The 19651-nt window shown below is 42.1% G+C and overlaps 1 protein-coding gene across 1 annotated transcript in view; it reads right to left on the reverse strand.

Annotated features, from left to right (window-relative positions):
- LOC123995344 (dynein axonemal heavy chain 8-like) overlaps window positions 1-19651 on the reverse strand; it is a 66274-nt gene that overhangs the window by 28813 nt on the left and 17810 nt on the right. The window contains exons 37-58 of the mRNA XM_046298894.1: window positions 17394-17557; window positions 17222-17324; window positions 17031-17135; window positions 16480-16641; window positions 16089-16313; window positions 15797-15969; window positions 15526-15704; window positions 14622-14809; window positions 14421-14507; window positions 14200-14307; window positions 13966-14100; window positions 13676-13837; window positions 13257-13503; window positions 12743-12984; window positions 12293-12433; window positions 11839-12070; window positions 11462-11604; window positions 9714-9848; window positions 8269-8391; window positions 7192-7405; window positions 6499-6608; window positions 2487-2650 (exon numbers count right to left, since the gene is read on the reverse strand). Of these exons, the coding sequence (XP_046154850.1) occupies window positions 2487-2650; window positions 6499-6608; window positions 7192-7405; window positions 8269-8391; window positions 9714-9848; window positions 11462-11604; window positions 11839-12070; window positions 12293-12433; window positions 12743-12984; window positions 13257-13503; window positions 13676-13837; window positions 13966-14100; window positions 14200-14307; window positions 14421-14507; window positions 14622-14809; window positions 15526-15704; window positions 15797-15969; window positions 16089-16313; window positions 16480-16641; window positions 17031-17135; window positions 17222-17324; window positions 17394-17557 (3542 nt within the window). The remainder of the gene's footprint in view (window positions 1-2486; window positions 2651-6498; window positions 6609-7191; window positions 7406-8268; window positions 8392-9713; window positions 9849-11461; window positions 11605-11838; window positions 12071-12292; window positions 12434-12742; window positions 12985-13256; window positions 13504-13675; window positions 13838-13965; window positions 14101-14199; window positions 14308-14420; window positions 14508-14621; window positions 14810-15525; window positions 15705-15796; window positions 15970-16088; window positions 16314-16479; window positions 16642-17030; window positions 17136-17221; window positions 17325-17393; window positions 17558-19651) is intronic.

Genomic DNA, 19651 nt, shown 5'->3' on the forward strand with positions numbered 1-19651 from the left:
TAACCGACTATACTATAGTTTGTTAACAAGAAATGGGTGGAGTGGTTGAAAAACTAGTTTTAATGACTCCAACCTAAGTGTATGTAAACTTCCAACTTCAACTGTAAACCTGATTGAGATGTTGTGGCAGGACCTGAAACAAGCAGTTAATGCTCGAAAACCCCAAAATGTCACTGAGTTAAAGCAGTCCTGCATGGAAGAGTGGGCCAAAATTCCTCAGAGAGACTGATCAACAACTACAGGACGTATTTGGTTGCTGTCATGACAGCTAAAGATGGCACAACCAGTGGCACCACATGTACGGCGTCATGTGGGCGCCTGACTTGCCTCGTTAAATAAAGGTTAAATAAAAAAACACTTTTCAAAAAGGGGCGTTGGATGTTGCATCATTAAAACAATTTAATCCATCCACCTGACAATTGTGGCATATCAAGAAGCTGATTTAACATCATGATCATAACACAGGTGCCTTTTGTGCTTGGGACAATAAAATAGCACTCTTAAATGTGCAGCTTTGTCACACAACAATGCCACAGATGTATCAAGTTTTGAGGAAGTGTGCAATTGGCGTGCTGACTGCAGGAATGTCCACTAAAGCAGTTTCTAGAGAATTTAATGTTAATTTCTCTACCATAAGCCGCCTCCAACATCGTATTAGAGAATTTGGCATCCAACCGTCTTCACAACCGCAGACCACATGTATGGCGTTGTGTGGGCGAGCGGTTTGCTGATGTCAACGTTGTGAACATGGTGGCGGTGGGGTTATGGTATGGGCAGGCATAAGCTATGGACAACGAACACAATTGCATTTTATCAATGGCAATTTGAATGCACTGAAATACCATGACAAGATCCTGAAGCACATTGTGAGGCCCATTTTTTTTTTTTGTGACCAACAGATGCACATCTGTATTCCCAGTCATGTGAAATCCATAGATTAAGTTTATAGATAACATTTATTTTAATTGACTGATTTCCTCATATGAACTGTAACTCAATAAAATCTTAGAAATTGTTGCATGTTGTGTTTATACTTGTGTTGGTATAATATGTGTAAAACAATATGCACAACTACAGAAAATCAGAAAGAGGGCAAATACTTTTTCACAGTTACTGTATATAATGGTCCAGGCAATATATATACAAAACATTATTAAGATCTGATAATTTGAACATGTATTCACATGACTTGATTCATGAAATAACAGTAACCCCATGTGTCCAATGACTAAATATAGTACAATATCAAAAACTCACACTGTCGACTGACGCTTTTGCAGATTTGACACATTGCTTCAGATTTGTCCATCAGTAAGCTCAGAGAACAAGTATAACAGAGTATTTTTTTCCTTTATGGACATCAATGGGTTAAAAATAGAACAATTTCTTTAGACATTATGTGATGGTATAGGCAGACGTTGCATTTGGAGGGTGAATATAATGCATATGCTTTAATGATATTCAATAGACTTGTTACGTTCCCCAGTTTCTGTGTGGTAGGTTGTGTATTTGAGTGTATTTCAGGATATGACTTCATGAAATCCCACAGCAGCTGATTGGTCGGCTCCAAGGCTAATTGGAGCTGACCTCGCCCCCTCGTCAAGTTACAGCTCTATCCCATTAGACTCCGTCTCCAGTTATAAAAGCCTGTTGTTCTGTTGTTCAAAAAGGAGATCATTGCTGGGAGGTCATTGCAGAAAGAGATTGCTGGGAGATCATTGCAGAAAGAGATTGCTGGGAGATCATTGCTGAAAGAGATTGCTGGGAGATCATTGCTGGAGAGATTAATTGTGATATAGAGAATTCAATTCCTGAGAGCTGTGTTGGTTGTTTCTCAGAAAGCAATTTGGTATATACTATGTTAGTTTTTGCTGAGGGAGCTGATTGGTTGTCTGGTATGTGTCAATAGGACGCACAAATGTTTTGTTATCCTGTTTCATTTGTTCCCAGGGGGGGAAGGGATCACTCCCTGTATTTTGGTTAGGGCACCAGGTGGTGCCTTATTAGGTAAGTAGTGGTTAAGCAGTTAAGATAGGAGAGGGGACTTTGATATTTACTTTCTTTGCTTTGGTCCCATTTCCCCATTATTACCGTGTGAAGGAATATATTCCTAGTAAACAGTAAAAATTCTGCCTTTTGTCATCCTTACTCGCACCTACAGTCGTCCATACCTCTTTCGCTTCACGGAGAGTTGAGTTGTAGCAGGGTGTTTCGTTCCCTCTTCATTGAGGCGTGCGTAACAAGGCTACATCAATTTGTACAAACTCTGAGAAATTATGCCGTAAATGTTTTTGGTGCTCCGGCAGCTAAAGAAATTGTACTACATCAATGTTTACGTAATTTCTCCAGACCCATCCCTCAGCGTTAGAGGAAACCAAGTGGCAGGGCTGCCACTGGGTTGAAAAATGTATTAAGGATTGTGACTATCACTGTAAATGCAAAGTGTTCTGTTCATAACCGGGACCCCATTCATTCCAGTACTGTACCTGTCTGCGATCACCCTGGTGCATTCACACTTGAACAGCGCCAGCAAGGTGGGGATATCATCACATTCATCTGCCTTGATGATGAGCATGCCCTGCCAGATCCTTGACAAGTCTCTCAAGTTGAAGATGTAATGGAACTTTGAGGGTGTGGGCAGCATTTTCACCTGAAAGGTTATAGTACAGGGATACATAAACATTTAGGAACTTCAGAGATGTGTTCATGCACTGACTGATCAAATACTAGTCTGGTCCCAGATCTGTTTGTGCTGTATAGAAAATTGACCCTTCGCTAAGCCCCGCCACAGAATTTTGGCCAACCAATTGCAGCACTCCATTGGATAGCAACTGTCGCTTACCATGCTCGAGACCAACCAGCCTTGGACAATCTCTAGATTCAAATGCATGGAAGCCAATAAGGGCAGTGACGACAACAGAGAGTTTATCCAAAAAAAATGATTGTTGAAATGGCTAAATAATTGAACAGTGCACAAGGGCTAGAGTATGTATGTTAGCTAGCTAAGTTAACTATATTATTAATATAACTCATCTGCTGTCAACATCAGGATACATTTGAGAGCACTAATTGGCTCCAAAAGTGGTTAGTAGCTTTGACTAAAAACAAAAAACATTTGTCATAAGAAACTAGCTCTCTGGTATACAGAAAATATCCGAGCTCTGAAGCAAGCTTCCAGAGAATTGGAACGGAAATGGCGCCACACCAAACTGGAAGTCTTCTGACTAACTTGGAAAGACAGTACCGTACAGTATCAAAGAGCCCTCACTGCTGCTCGATCATCCTATTTTTCCAACTTAATTGAGGAAAATAAGAACAATCCAAAATGTATTTTTGATACTGTCGCAAAGCTAACTAAAAAGCAGCATTCCCCAAGAGAGGATGGCTTTCATTTCATGAACTTCTTTGAGGAAAAGATCATGATCATTAGAAAGCAAATTACGGACTCCTCTTTAAATCTGAGTATTCCTCCAAAGCTCAGTTGTCCTGAGTCTGCACAACTCTGCCAGGACCTAGGATCAATGGAGACACTCAAGTTTTTTATACTGTATCTCTTGACACATTGATGAAAAATAATAATGGCCTCTTAACCTTCAAGCTGCTTACTGGATCTGTCACGACTTCCACCGAAGGTGGCTCCCCTGCCTGTTCAGGCGGCGCTCGGCAGTCGTCGTCGCCAGTCTACGAGCTGCCACCGTTCCCCTTTTCCTTTTCTGTTTGTTATGTCTTATTGGTTGCACCAGTTTCTTATTTGAGTTTTGGTTCAGGACCATTTAAGCCTGTTAGGCCCGCCTGCTTTTGTGCAGGCTTGTTTTCTGTTAGTCTAGGTTGGTTGCGTGTTGTGTTCCCTGTCTGTTTGTGCCCAGTTTTGGGTTGGACACTTTTGTCTTCGCCTGTTGTTTTTGGCGTTAATTGTGGACACCGCAATAAAGTTTGGTTTCCCCTATTTTCCTCTGCTCTCTGCGCTCGACTCCGCACCCACCACTCCTAGCTGTGTGACAAGACCCCATTCCAACTAAACTACTGAAAGAGCTGCCTCCTGTGGTTGGCCCTCCTATGTTGAACATAATAAACGGCTCTCTATCCACTGGATGTGTACCAAACTCACTAAAAGTGGCAGTAATAAAGCCTCTCTTGAAAAAGCCAAACAATCAGCCTATATCGAATCTCCCATTCCTCTCAAAATGTTTTGAAAAAGCTGTTGTGCAGCAACTCACTGCCTTCCTGAAGACAAACAATGTATACGAAATGCTTCAGTTTGCTTCAGTTTGCTTCAGTTTGCATTTAGACCCCATCAAAGCACTGACACTGCACTTGTGAAGGTGGTAAATGACCTTTTAATGGCGTCAGACCGAGGCTCTGCATCTGTCCTGTTGCTCCTAGACCTTAGTGCTATTTTTGATACCATCGATCACCACATTCTTTTGGAGAGATTGGAAAACCAAATTGGTCTACACGGACATGTTCTGGCCTGGTTTAGATCTTATCTGTCGGAAAGATATCAGTTTGTCTCTGTGAATGGTTTGTCCTCTGACAAATCAACTGTAAATGTTGGTGTTCCTCAAGGTTCCGTTTTAGGACCACTATTGTTTTCACTATATATTTTACCTCTTGGGGATGTCATTCAGAAACATAATGTTAACTTTCACTACTATGCGGATGACACACAGCTGTACATTTTGATGAAACATGGTAAATCCCCAAAATTGCCCCCACTGGAAGCCTGTGTTTCAGACATAAGGAAGTGGATGGCTGCAAACGTTATGCTTTTAAACTCGGCCAAAACAGAGATGCTTGTTCTAGGTCCCAAGAAACAAAGAGATCTTCTGTTGAATCTGACAATTAATCTTGATGGTTGTACAGTCGTCTCAAATAAAACTGTGAAGGACCTTGGCGTTACTCTGGACCCTGATCTCTCTTTTGACGAACATATCAAGACTGTTTCAAGGACAGCTTTTTTCCATCTACATAACATTGCAAAAATCTGACATTTTCTGTCCAAAAATGATGCAGAAATATTAATCCATGCTTTTGTCACTTCTAGGTTAGACTACTGCAATGCTCTACTTTCCGGCTACCCGGATAAAACACTAAATAAACTTCAGTTAGTGCTAAATACAGCTGCTAGAATCCTGACTAAAACAAAAAAATGTGATCATATTACTCCAGTGCTAGCCTCCCTACACTGGCTTCTTGTTAAGGCAAGGGCTGATTTGAAGGTTTTACTGCTAACCTACAAAGCATTACATGTGCTTGCTCCAACCTATCTTTCTGATTTGGTCCTGCCATACATACTTACACATACGCTACGGTCACAAGATGCAGGCCTCCTAATTGTCCCTAGAATTTCTACGAAAACAGCTGGAGGCAGGGCTTTCTCCTATAGAGCTCAATTTTTATGGAATGGACTGCCTACCGATGTGAGAGACGCAGACTCGGTCTCAACATTTAAGTCTTTACTGAAGACTCATCTCTTCAGTGGGTCATATGATTGAGTGTAGTCTGGCCCAGGAGTGTGAAGGTGAACGGAAAGGCACTAGAGCAATGAACTACCGTTGTTGTCTCTGCCTGGGCGGTTCCCCTCTCTCCACTGGGATTCTCTGCCTCTAACCCTATTACAGGGGCTGAGTCCCTGGCTTACTGGGGCTCTCTCATGCCGTCCCTGCAGGGGGTGCGTCACCTGAGTGGGTTGATTCACTGTTGTGGTCATCCTGTCTGGGTTGGCCCCCCCCTTGGGTTGTGCCGTGGCGGAGATCTTTGTGAGCTAAACTCGGCCTTGTCTCAGGATGGTCAGTTGGTGGTTGAAGATATCCCTCTAGTGGTGTGGGGGCTGTGCTTTGGCAAAGTGGATGGGGTTATATCCTGCCTGTTTGGCCCTATTTGGCCACGTTCTGTTATAATCTCCACCCGGCACAGCCAGAAGAGGACTGGCCACCCCTCATAGCCTGGTTCCTCTTTAGGTTTCTTCCTAGGTTTTGGCCTTTCTAGGGAGTTTTTCCTAGCCACCGTGCTTCTACACCTGCATTGCTTGCTGTTTGGGGTTTTAGGCTGGGTTTCTGTACAGCACTTTGAGATATCAGCTGATGTAAGAAGGGCTATATAAATACATTTAATTTGATTTGACTGCATTCTGATAGTGCATAGTCAGAGCCATCTTGTGGCAAGCCACACTACAAACGTAATTTTACCAGGTTCCCGTGAAGCAATTGTAATGACATTCCACCACCACATACATGAGCAAGTGGTAGTCTGTGTTTAAATTCATTGTCTATTAAAAACACATTCTGAGATCTTTGAGGGGTTTTCTCCAGTGGTTTGAGTGGGGAATTGGGCTTCACGGGAAAATCTTGTCCGAGGTTGCAACGGTAACCAAGGAGGCGGGGCTCAGCGAAGGGTCAATTACTATGGTCGTTAGTATGCCACACATCACAAATAGATCTGGGACCAGGTTAAATATATTCAGTAAAGCATTAATTCTGATATTGGGACAGTGCTTACCTTGGTCCACTGCCACAGGATCCTACCAGCGGAGACCAGATATTTCACTGTCTCAGAAATCTCAGACTTGAACTCCCTGCATTCGTGGAAGTATCCACAGCCCATGATACCTGTGGGAATAGAGACACATAAAGTACTCTTTTGTGTGTGTGTGTTGATGGGTTCGGATTTCTAAACTTTAAATATTGTTAGTCATCAGTTATACTTGAGACATGAGGGGTGCCATAGTCTAGGGTCTACACCAGAAGTTAATGGTTATCTGTAGGAGGAATGGATATTGTGGATGTAATTAAGCTTGGAATGTATTGGGTGAAAGAAAGATAATCATGTGGCATGCAATGATAAGGATTGAGAGATGTGGATTAGTGAGGAAGGGGGTCGAGGTCAGGTGACCTTACGGGAGAAGGAACAGTTTGTGGCCCGTATCACTTAACTTCCTGCCTAGTAATAAAGATGTAATGTGTAGAGAGGAGGAGACTCCACCCAAATTGGGGTATATATATTACCACTGGTGGAAATATGTCTTTGCCTTATGCAGCTGTATGACCCAATGGGGCAATAAACTTGGTTTGAGCTTTATTATGCGCCTGTGAAATTTTATAAGGTTAATTTAGAACCTAACAGTGTGATATTGCATAATTTGATTGCTGCATCACAGCCAGTCAGTTAGTAATTCAGAGGTGAGTAGCTTACCAAAGATCTTGTCAATGGAGGTGTTGGATGGCAGGGTACAATTGAACACGGTAAACTGTCTCTTCAGTCTCTGGGGGATGTCATTCCTGCCTCCCCCAGGGTGAATCATAGCAGCCAGCATCTGCATGTCCACAATGGTGGTGAAGTCTCCTGGTTTGTCCAGACTGTACATGCCAGTCATCTCCATCATCTGACGGACTATCTCGTTGGTGATCTGTGTGCAAAATAAACAAACACAAACAAGGGAATTAGTTATTCTGCAAACCATTGTAAATGCCTGTTGTCACTTTGAATTGATTACACATTTTTTCTATTGTGTGACACCGCAATTTATTTTGTGTGCAACCAAATCATGGGCCAGTCCCTTTAACTGAAAAGTTAGTGGCATCAGTACCACCAGGGGAAAAAGTTAGTCCAGAGCCCTGCTTCAGTGATGGCTATATGGCAGTGACGGAAAAAGTACCCAATTGTCATACTTGAATAAAAGTATAGATACCTTAACAGAAAGTTACTCAAGTAAAAGTGAAAGTCAGCCAGTTTAAATACTACTGAGTAAAAGTCTAAAAGTATTTGGTTTTAAATATACTTAAGTATCAAAAGTAAATGTAATTTTTAAAAATATACTTACGTATCAAAAGTAAAAGTATAAATCATATTAAATTACTTATATTAAGCAAAGCAGACAAGACCATTTTCTTGTTTTTAAAATGTATGGATTGCCAGGGGTTCACTCCGACATTATTTACCAAAGATGCATTTGTGTTTAGTGAGTCCGCCAGATCAGAGGCAGTAGGGATGAACAAGTGTTCGTTCTCTTGATAAGTGTGTGAATTTAACCATTTTCCTGTCCTGCTAAGCATTCAAAATGTAACGAGTACTTTTGGTTGAAAAAAGTAAAAAGTACAATATTTTCTTTAGGAATGTAGTGGAGTAAAAGTAAAAGTAATCAAAAATATAAATAGTAAAGTACATTTACCCCAAAAAACTAGTTAAGTAGTACTTCAAAGTATTTTTAATTAAGTACTTTACACCACTGCTATATGGATGGGTTGAATTGAAATGCTATGACTACAGTACCTGGTCGCCCCACTCATTGACAATGGGCATGTTGATGTCATCCACAAAGATGGTCATTCTGCGTCCTCCAGGAGGTCCGTAGGTGCTACCCATTCGCTTCTCAATGTAGCTCTCCACTGTGCGCTATGATACAACACTTCTATTACTACTCAATAGAAACATAATAAAGTGATTCCTCACGAAACCAGGACAAAAAAGACCATGATTTGGGGGATTTTCATGAAATTTTAATCATACAATGGTCCTTTGGAAGAAGGATTGTTATATATTTGGCATTGTATCCAAAAGTATAATTGAGAAATAATTTATCAAAGTTGGCATATTTCTAACATTTTGGCCTTACTCAGGCCTCCTTTAATTTAAGACTACATTGTTTCATCTGAAAGAGCAAAAATTGGTGTCATATGAAGCTTTTCCGCTTGCTCTGTAATGAGTAGTATTTTTTGTTTTCATTTATTGTTGAACATAATATGCTCTACACAGACATATAAAAGTTCATTTTAGAGTTATGATCCAATTTGTGAGCATTACCAAGAGTGAGTAATTGTCATCATAGGTACACTTCAACAACTCGCCGTGTTTGGAGGACAAAGAATGCAGAGATGCCATCCAAAGAACACCATACCTACTGTGAAGCATGGGGGTGGAAACATCATGCTTTGGGGCTGTTTTTCTGCAAAGGGACCAGGACGACTGATCCATGTAAAGGAAAGAATGAATGGGGCCATGTATCGTGAGATTTTGAGTGAAAACCTCCTTCCATCAGCAAGGGCATTGAAGACGTTTGACCTCTGTCATTGCCAACAAAGGGTATATAACAGAGTATTGAGATAAACTTTTGTTATTGACCAAATACTTATTTTCCACCATAATTTGCAAATAAATTTATTTAAAAATCCTACAATGTGATTTTCTGGATTTTCTTTTCTCATTTTGTCTGTCATAGTTGAAGTGTACCTATGATGACAATTACAGGCCTCTCTCATCTTTTTAAGTGGGAGAACTTGCACAATTGGTGACTAATAAATACTTTTTTGCACCACTGTATGTTCAACAATATATATATTTTTTTAAAGGCAAATCAAACATTTAGTTTCTTCTATATTCATGTTCATATTTTCCAATATTCATAAATGAATGTAAAAATATATATATATCAAATCCAAATACTCATTACAGAACGAGCGGTAGAGCTTCATATGACACCAAACATTATGGAGTCTTAAAGGAGGCCTGGGTAAGGCCAAAATGTCATAAATATGCATTTAAATTATGCTTTTATTATGCTTTTAGATACAAATGTAAAATATATGTAAACAATCCTTCCTCCAAATTAGTTGAGCAATAGCACTGAATCATCTTCTCTATGTAATGTAGGCTATGTAATACTGTACTATATGGTGTAATGTATACTGGGTAATGAATATAATGTATACATATCTCACCTGAAACATTGTAGGCTCAGTAGCAGAAGAAAAGTTCAGTGATTTGGACAGGTCTGTCTCAGGGTCGTACTTGTTGGTGTAGCCTTTAATCATCACTGTCTTGGCAGTTCCTTGTTCACCGATAAGCAACACAGCCTGTCAAAAGTGAGAAAAAAAATTATGTTGATTACACCAACATGTTGTCATGACGTTGCCCTCTTTGGGTACAGCAAGCCCCATCTCCCTCTCCTACACCCAGGCTGCTGTGGTCAGAGAGAGGTCGTAAATTCCTAGAGGAGATTATCTCCTCATGGCCACAGTATAGAGACAGAGTGAATTTTCATAGAGAACAAAGGAATTTCTTCCACTTCACAGAACTTGAGGTCCGAACAACATTTGTGTTCTGGAGAAGGTATAAAAGATCGGTGAAGAATCCAGCTACGAACTGGTCCGTTTGGTACAATTTTGTGAAACTCATGGGAGACAATACGGCCACATTACCATAAAGCTGTTTATATAATAGCCTCAGATATGAGGCTTACTTCTAATTGTTATATAAGATTAATGAGTGTGGATGATATTGTTTGTGAAATTGTGTGATGTGATTTTGAAAAAAGTCTCACTAAGTCCTTGGCACGCCCCCAGGGGCATAGACAGGACCGGGCGTCATGAGACGGCCCTTTTCGATGTTCCGAATAAAACCCCACCTGTGTTTTCTATCACCATACCATGTTGCTCTCAATTACGAGCGGTTGCAGACCAGATTACCTTGATAACGAGAGGGCCAAGGTTTGAGACCAGACTGCTGAATATTTTAACCATCCCACGTGGTTAAACTCTTAGACTATCGATACCGACAGAATAAGAACAAGTCTTTAATATTAGTTACTAGTCTGCAGCTAGGAATTCGGTATCATTGAACGCGAAGACCGACAACAACTATCCATTCTAACCACGACGGAGAGGGTGGACAAACTCTCCAACAAAAACAAACTTTTCAACAGAGACCCCGACGACACACTGAGCGTAAATATATATATATATATTGATTGCAATTGTTCCCGAATGAGTGAGCGTTCGTGTGCAAAGGATTAGCATTTCAATTGTTATAATTATGAACTGTGTGTTATCTCAGTCCACCCCCACTTCCCTTTTGTACACGAAGCCGTGATGCCGGTTTATCCCACTAGGGAAACTCCGTTATCATTTCTTTGTAACTATCTACTGTTTGTTTATGCATTTCTGTGAATTGCTTAGTTAGTAAATAAATCATTTTAAGACAATTGACGTATGGATGACTCATAGTGAAGACTGGGTTCGTGCAGATAACCAACAATTTACGACGTTTGGAATGAGACTAACGTGAGGTAAAATAAAGAAGAATTCATTCATCAGAAGACTATTGATCAGATATGAAATATCTGAAAAGTTATATTAGAAAAAGTATATCCTGCAAATCACCAGCAGAGGGTGACCATTTTGAAGTATATTTTCCTTGGTGCCCCGACTTCCTAGTTAATTACAGTTACATGATTAATCAGTTTAATTGCGTAATAATAATTACAGAGTCATTTGATAAAGATTCATCTTCAGTTTAATGATGCCAAAGGCACGACAATGTTTTCAAGACAACTTAACCCAATTGACCCAATGTGTCTGTGTGTGTGTGTGTGTGTGTGTGTGTGTGTGTGTGTGTGTGTGTGTGTGTGTGTGTGTGTGTGTGTGTGTGTGTGTGTGTGTGTGTGTGTGTGTGTGTGTATATACAGTACCTTGCGCTGTTTTGCAATAGTCTCCAAAAGGTAACTGGTTCTGGTGTTGTCCACATTGGGAACCAGGATGGCGGCGTAATCTGGCACGTAGTCAGTGGGATAGATGTACTCCACCACATAGTTATTCCAATGGTCCCAGTCACCTGAAACAGAAACGCCTGCATCATATACAGAGCCCTGTCCACATGCAGTACGGTACTACTGTGCAGCAACCAAGGCACATAGGGATCCAGGAAAAACAGCCCCAGTGGGCATGGGCCAAAACAGTGCAATGATGTCATTATGACTCTTTTTTTGACGTCATGGTCAGGTTGTAAAAGGAATTTTGTCAACATATTTTTATGATTTCTGACCTTTTGGGCTATGTATAAACATACCGTTCTGGTTGACCATATATTCGAAGATGGTCTCTCCGGGCTGTGTTTTGGGAATGTCCACCTTGCTCTCGTGGGCCCTGATGAAGGCCTCCAGCTTTTCCCTGTCCTCCAGCTCCAGCAGGGCTCCCACACTCCACATCAGGCAGAAGACAAAGAGGCGCTCCAGCTGCATGCTGCTGACCAGGCCCCCCGCCTCCTTGGTGGGGATCAGGCCCTCCAGCAGGTTCACTGACTGAACACATATAGTCACAGACATGGGGTCAGTTATCATATGTAGTAATATGTATATAAAAAAGGGAAAATGCAAAATTATTTATCTCAAGAGTCTCTTGAATAGCACTTAGAATGCATGCCCAATACAAGGCTTCATTCTAAGTGATATGCTAGTGTCGATATTGGAACAAAGTGATGGTTAAATTAAGGTTACAAAATACTGAAGGCATTTAATTCATACCTGCATGATATAATTGCACTCCAAAAGCTCCATTTTGGGCTTGAGGCTTTGCTTCAAGTACACGTAGGCATCCTCAAAGACTTTGTCGTATAGACTCATGATATTGTCTGCCTCAACTGCACTGCGTTTGTAAGCCCATCCCTACAACATACAGAACATTATACTTAGTCATAACTAGGTCATCATGAGGATTAAGCACATTAGGGGAATCTGAAGCTTTTTTTTACTGTGGTAATGTAAAGTTACCCCACCCTGACACTCTGTCTATAACACAAAGCATATTGCCATTTGGCACATATCTGATATTGAACACCATGGCCAATTAGATAGATTTGTTCACAATTTCACTGGATTATTGAAGAAAGTCTTACACTATCCACACAGAGTATATTAATATGGAACACTTTGACCGTAACATGGATGGTTTGTGTTATTGCATAAGCCCTATACCTGCAGTATAGGCCTCCAGCTGAGAGCCGAGGAGCTCATAAAGACCATGCCCACGCGGGATACGGTGGCTGGGGAGGCGTTGTCCATGTTGTGCACCTCAAACACCAGCTTACAGGCCGGGGACATGACGATCCTATCACCGTTGGCCAGGGTCAGGGTCTTGTTGTCATCCAGAACAGAGTTGAGGTTCTCAATCCAGATGGCGTCCACAGGGCCATCCAGGACTATCCAGATGTTCTCTCCTACAACAAAAAGGGGTGAGTTTCCCAAAAACATAATATTTAACATGGTACTTAGTTTGTTCAACCACAGAAGATTGACTAGCCAACATAAATGTTTCTAATTGTTACTCTCTTGGAAGCTCTGTGGCTGGGTCGTTGAGAGAAAACCCTTATTCAGAGGTTGGACCATTTGAACACCATTTGAACCATTTGAACACTAACAATGTTCTCACAGATGGTAAAACCTTATCAATATTGTATCCCAAGGTGCATTCAGAGTCAGACAGTTGTACCCTTCTTGGTTTTTAAAGTCTTCCTCCACAGCGTGGAGAAGATGCCGTCAGTCCAGTCGTTTGTGGCAGCGTCCAAACGCCCGAACATCTGGGGGGCCGTGATGGCCTTGGGGTTCATCCTCATCTCCCTGTGGGGCGTTCCACACTCGCTCAAGGCCCGCATCAGGATGTTGATGACTGCGGTCTTCCCGGCCCCGCTGGGGCCGAGTGTCATCAGGCCGTGACGCACACGCGACGATTCGTAAAGCTGACACACACAACAGCACATTTTTATTTCAGCCTCTTTGGAGGGTAAGTGTATTTTTTTATATTTTATCAATCATTTAAACATACATTCACATTTTGTATATACTGTATATCTTTGGTTACACACCAGTGCATTCAGCACTTGTGACTAAACACAGAAGTAAAAGTGTCACCTGAACAAGTTTGAGGTTCCACGAAGGGTGGTTGACAAGGCCTGCCAGCTCCACCTGGTTGGCCACGGCAACCTGCAGCTCAGCGTAGGTGCTCCCGTCCAGCTGGATCCCCGGGAACAGATCACTGATCAGACTGAGGAAGAGAGGCTCGTCCTCATCCACCTGGCAGGGAGAAGCACCAAAGAGACAAAATATGTTAGCATCCGCATGCTAAAACCATGTTAGCATTAGCATGCTAAAAACATACTAATGAGGATCAATCATTTTGCTGATGATGTCTCTTTTCATACCAGTTTGGAGAGGTTCATGTCACGCAGAACTCTCATCACAATGCTGGACTCGGTGTCTTGAGGTCGGGCTCTCTTATTGGCCCCCAGGGTTCTCAACACAGACAGGATGTTCCTCAGACCAAAGTCATAGTGGACCTGATAGGATGGATTGACTATCAGTCTCAGTGTAGCAGTTAATTTATTCTTGTTCTTTCAAAGGCCAGTACAGACAGGAATGACTGCCTCTGCATTCACCTGCTTTGTCAGTTGCTCCTCGCACAGTTTGTAGAGCACAAAGAACTTCTGTGCCAAGACAACGTTTTCAATGAAACCGCAGCTGGCCAATTTCACCCTCATGATGATCTGGAAAACAATGAGGACCGACAGCTAAGACACAGAAGGTTGCAATCCCATATGGTTAAAGGAACTCTTTGCCCAGTATGGTAGTTGACTGGAGGGAAGGGAACTCAACCCACCTGTCTGTCCGGCACCATCATGGACACAGTCCTGAACTGAACTTTCAGGTTCTCTGGCAACTCCTGACGCCCAGCATAACCAGGGTTCTATGAAATAACAAGAAAACATGTTGGTATTCAAAAGCTTTATACATGCTGCTTGTCAAAGTACTTGTACTCAGTGAATAATGGCAAAGCTGTGCTGTCTTGCCTCCCACTCACCATGGTGATAAACAGCCCAAATTCTGGGTTCAGACTGACTAAGTCTCCGTCGGTGAAGATGAATTGTGTTTTGCGGTCTTTACGGGATGAGAGAACAATGTAGATCTGCTGTGCAGCTACAGACAGCACAGGCAAGTCAATTCTGTTGAACTCGTCAAAGCAGCCCCAGGAGCCAGACTGGGCAAGACCTGGAAGTAAGCAGAAGACCGACATTAAAAACTGACACTAGGCCAGGTGTCCCCAAACTTTTTAACTTGGGTGGCCCCCCTTCTAGCATTGGGGAACATCCCGTGCCCCCACTGCGCACGTACGTGCCACATCTACTTCCATGGGCACAAGCACTGTTCATGACAAACTGTTCACAGCCCATTGTTGGTGGAGAGAATTTTGTAGGTTTAAAACTTATTTCCTGCAATTCTACAGATTTTGTCATGGGGTGCAAAGAAAACGTTGCAGTTTTAAAGCAAATTTTCTTGCAATTCTATACATTTTGGCATGTCTAATGTGTATTCATGTGATATTTGAGTGACAAAAATTACAACAATATCTATGGGCTAAAAACCTTAAATAAAAAAACAGCTGACATGGGCTAGCTGATTTGGACATTTCTGGAAAAGTAATAAATAGCTCTCGAAAGTATGCAATGACTAACGTGACAAGAGGAACTGCTTATGCACTACACAATTTCGACTATTACAACTTTCAAGAGTAAGTTTAAACCCGGACTGAGTCCCCCCCTCCCCCTCCCCCATGCCCCACAGTTTGAGAACCACTGCATTGGACAATTGACAACTAACATTAGTATCCCAAAATGATAGCTAGCCCATAGAGAAGAGGGCACACCTCCAAATTGTTGCCATTGAGTTGACACAATGAAATCAACTCAATTGTATTGATTGTTCACCTTTGTAGATTCTACCAAGTCCTCTGAAGTCCATCTGGTCAGAGCAGTTGAAGACCACCACGTATTTCCCCAGGCAGCGGCCCATGTCTTTAGTGGTCTCAGTCTTCCCTGTACCGGCTGGCCCGGCTGGGGCGCCGCCCATGCTCATGCCCAGAGCCTGAGACAGTGTGATGTAGCACCTATAAATGGATAGTTTGACATCATGGTTATTCAACATTTCACTAAGGAAAGATCTTCACCACACACACAAACACAAACCATCTTCTCTTGCCTGTCAGTTAAAGGGGTGATGACCAGACGATCAGTGCAACCCAGGAATTCATTTTGGTAAACAAAATCGACGTCGGTAATGGACACTAAGACATGATCCAAGTCCTCCTTGAAGTAGAACCTGCTCTGCTTCAGCCACTCAAAGTCAGTGGTTGACTTGATGTGCATTTTGACCTGATAAGGAATAGCAAAGAATTTAAATATTTTGTGTTTTAACACAAAACCCAAAATGTAAATGTTCTAAAATGTAACTTAGAGACATAAGAATGTGGTTTTATTTTTCAGCGACTCACTAGGTCATCAAATATGTCCCTTTGGTGCACATGGATTGTGACCAGTGTCTCGAACTTGATACGATCAAATTTGGTCAGGTCATGGGTGGTCTGTGAAATTAGTGTGTTGAGCAGATCCAGGAACTTCTGGTTGGTAGTTGGCATGATTTTCTTGTCGTCTTTGGCGTTGCGCAGCGCCTCCTCCGAGTCCCGTGTCCACAGCATCTGGATGCCAAGCAGGCCCACCTGAGAAAACAAAGTTATCAACGATACACTTATTCTATTTACATATATTTTTGACAACTGATCGATCCTATGATTCAACAATTGATCCTGAGTTGACAATTGATCCTAGATGGATATTCTTCATCATTCTGTTTCATATAATGGATTTCTAGGTTGCTCTCCCCACCTGTGCTTGGAACTGGTTGAGGAAGGTGAGGAGCTGAAAGCCTGAATCGTTGATCTGGAGATCAGCAGCCTTGATGACAGAGTGTAGAGAGGACTGTTGCTGCATCTGCAGCTCTCCCAGCCACAGCTCCACAGGCCCCCTTGCCATCACTGGGTGGTCCAGCTGCAAATGCATGGACAGACACGTGAGCTGTCACCCACACACACAGACACACGCACACAAATGCATATGCACGCACACACACAGAGGGTGGCGAAAGGTTCCATTCAAATCTCGAAGCTGAAAAGGGGAAACAATATGTTGATGTGCCATTGAACAAGGCACTATACCATAATTGCTCCAGGGTTTTTGTTGATAATGGCTAGCCCTTGCCCCACGCTCTGAAGGAGAGTTGGGATATGCAAAAAAACAGATTTCCAATTCACACATATGAAATAGGACAAAAATAAGCACCTACCAAATAATAGTATTACGCACGCACGCACGCACGCACACACACACACACGATCATAGTGAGTATTGCATTTGATCATACTGATAATGTTGCATACCGGCACTTTCTCTCCCTCTTGTGAAATGACAGCCAAAATCTTGTCATAATCTTTGGCGTGGAATTCCACTTCATTGACATTGTCAAACACACCAAGGAGATGAGGCTGGAAAAGAGAGTTCCCCTTATCTGAGACATTGTGCATCTCTTATTATTTAGACAAATCTCTGCTGTTCTAAGAGCTGTTGTTACCTGAATTGTGTGTGGATCGCTAGCTTGTCCCAGGATTTCTAAAAGGGAGGGATCAGACACAAAGAAGAACCTGGGGAACTGGAGCCTCTTTTTCTCCAGGTACCTGTTGAGTTCAAGTAATGTAGTCAGTTGAAAGATTAAGCTGCTAATGCTAAACAGTCTTTATCCGTACCCAGTGAGAGACTTCTGGCAAAGCTCCAGCTGCTCCTGGAGGTGAGGCAGCAGCTGACCCATGGTCTCGTCTCCCACGCAGCACTGCACTACGTTGGGGATCTCATGGGCACGCTGCATGATCTTGATCCACGACTTATCAATGTTCTGGAAGCGCTTGGCTTCCTAAAGCAAAATAAAATGTCAGAATCAGAATGAGAAACAGAAAATTTGAGTATATTGGCATGCAACACATGATTGCTGGGAAAATGTATTAAAATGGAAGACAATACAGTTGTGGCCAAAAGTTCTGAGAACTATTCATTTTCACAAAGTCTGCTGCCTCAGTTTGTATGATGGCAATTTGCATATACTCCAGAATGTAATGAAGAGTGATCAGATGAATTGCAATTAATTGCAAAGTCCCTCTTTGCCATGCAAATGAACTGAATCTCCCAAAAACATTTCCACTGCATTTCAGCCCTGCCACAAAAGGACCAGCTGACATCATGTCAGTGATTCTCTTGTTAACACAGGTATGAGTCTTGACGAGGACAAGGCTGGAGATCACTCTGTCATGCTGATTGAGTTCGAATAACAGACTGGAAGCTTCAAAAGGAAAAGGTGCTTGAAATCATTGTACTTCCTCTGTCAACCATGGTTACCTGCAAGGAAACACGTGCCGTCACCATTGCTTTGCACAAAAAGGGCCTCACAGGCAAGGATATTGCTGCCAGTAAGATTGCACCTAAATCACCCATTTATCGGATCATCAAGAACTTCAAGGAGAGCAGTTCAATTGTTGTGAAGAAGGCTTCAGGGTGCCCAAGAAAGTCCAGCAAGTGCCAGGACGTCTCCTAAAGTTGATTCAGCTGCGGGATGGGGGCACCACCCGTAGAGCTTGCTCAGGAATGGCAGTAGGCAGGTGTGAGTGCACAGTGAGACGAAGACTTTTGGAGGATGGCCTGGTGTCGAGAAGGGCAGCAAAGAAGCCACTTATCTCCAGGAAAAAACATCAGGGACAGATTAATATTCTGCAAATGGTACAGGGATTGGACTGCTGAGGACTGGGGTAAAGTCATTTTCTCTGATGAATCCCCTTTCTGATTGTTTGGGGCATCCGTAGAAAAAGCTTCTTGTCCAGAGAAGACAAGGTGAGTGCTACCATCAGTCATTTGTCATGCTAACAGTAAAGCATCCTGAGACCATTGATGTGTGGGGTTGCTTCTCAGCCAAGGGAGTGGGCTCACTCACAATTTTGCCTAAGAGAGCAACTTCCCTCAACCATCCCGAAACAGTTTGGTGACAATCAATGCCTTTTCCAGCATGATGGAGCACCTTGCCATAAGGCAAAACTAAGTGGCTCGGGGAACAAAACACGATATTTTGCGTCCATGGCCAGGAAGCTCCCCAGACCTTAATCCCATTGAGAATTTGTGGTCAATCCTCAAGAGGGGGGTGGACAAACAAAGAAAACACTAATTCTGACAAACTCCAAGCATTGATTATTCAAGAATTGGCTGACATCAGTCAGGATGTGGCCCAGAAGTTAATTGACAGCATGCCAGGGCGGATTGCAGAGGTCTTGAAAAAGACTCTTTGCATCAACTTCATGTAATTGTCAATAAAAGCATTGACACTTATGAAATGCTTGTAATTATACTTCAGTATTCCATAGTAACATCTGACAAAAATATCTAAAGACATTGAAGCAGCAAACTTTGTGAAAATTAACATTTGTGTAACTCTCAAAACTTTTGGCCACGCCTGTACAGTACCAGTCTAAATTTGGACACACCTACTCATTCAAGGGTTATCCTTTAATCTTAATATTTTTCACATTCTAGAATAATAGTGAAGACCACAAAACTATGAAAAAACACATATGGAATCATGTAGTAACCAAAAAAAGTGTTAAACATATTTTTGAGTTTATTCAAAGTAGCCACCCTTTGCCTTGATGACAGCTTTGCACAATCTTGGCATTCTCTCAACCAGCTTCATGAGGTAGTCACCTGTAATGCATTTCAATTAAAAGGCGTGCCTTGTTAATGTGTTTGAGCCAATCAGTTGTGTTGTGACAAGATAGGGGTGGTATACAGAAGACAGCCCTATTTAGTAAAAGACCAAGTCCATATTATAGCAAGAACAGCTCAAATAAGCAAAGAGAAAAGACATGAAGGTCAGTCAATCCGGAAAATGTCAAGAACTTTTAAAGTTTCTTCAAGTGCAGTCGCAAAAACTATCAAGCGCTGATGAAACTGGCTCTCATAAGGACCG

The sequence above is a fragment of the Oncorhynchus gorbuscha genome, linkage group LG14 (genome assembly GCF_021184085.1).
Source record: "Oncorhynchus gorbuscha isolate QuinsamMale2020 ecotype Even-year linkage group LG14, OgorEven_v1.0, whole genome shotgun sequence".
In the NCBI taxonomy this organism is placed as follows: Eukaryota; Metazoa; Chordata; class Actinopteri; order Salmoniformes; family Salmonidae; genus Oncorhynchus; species Oncorhynchus gorbuscha.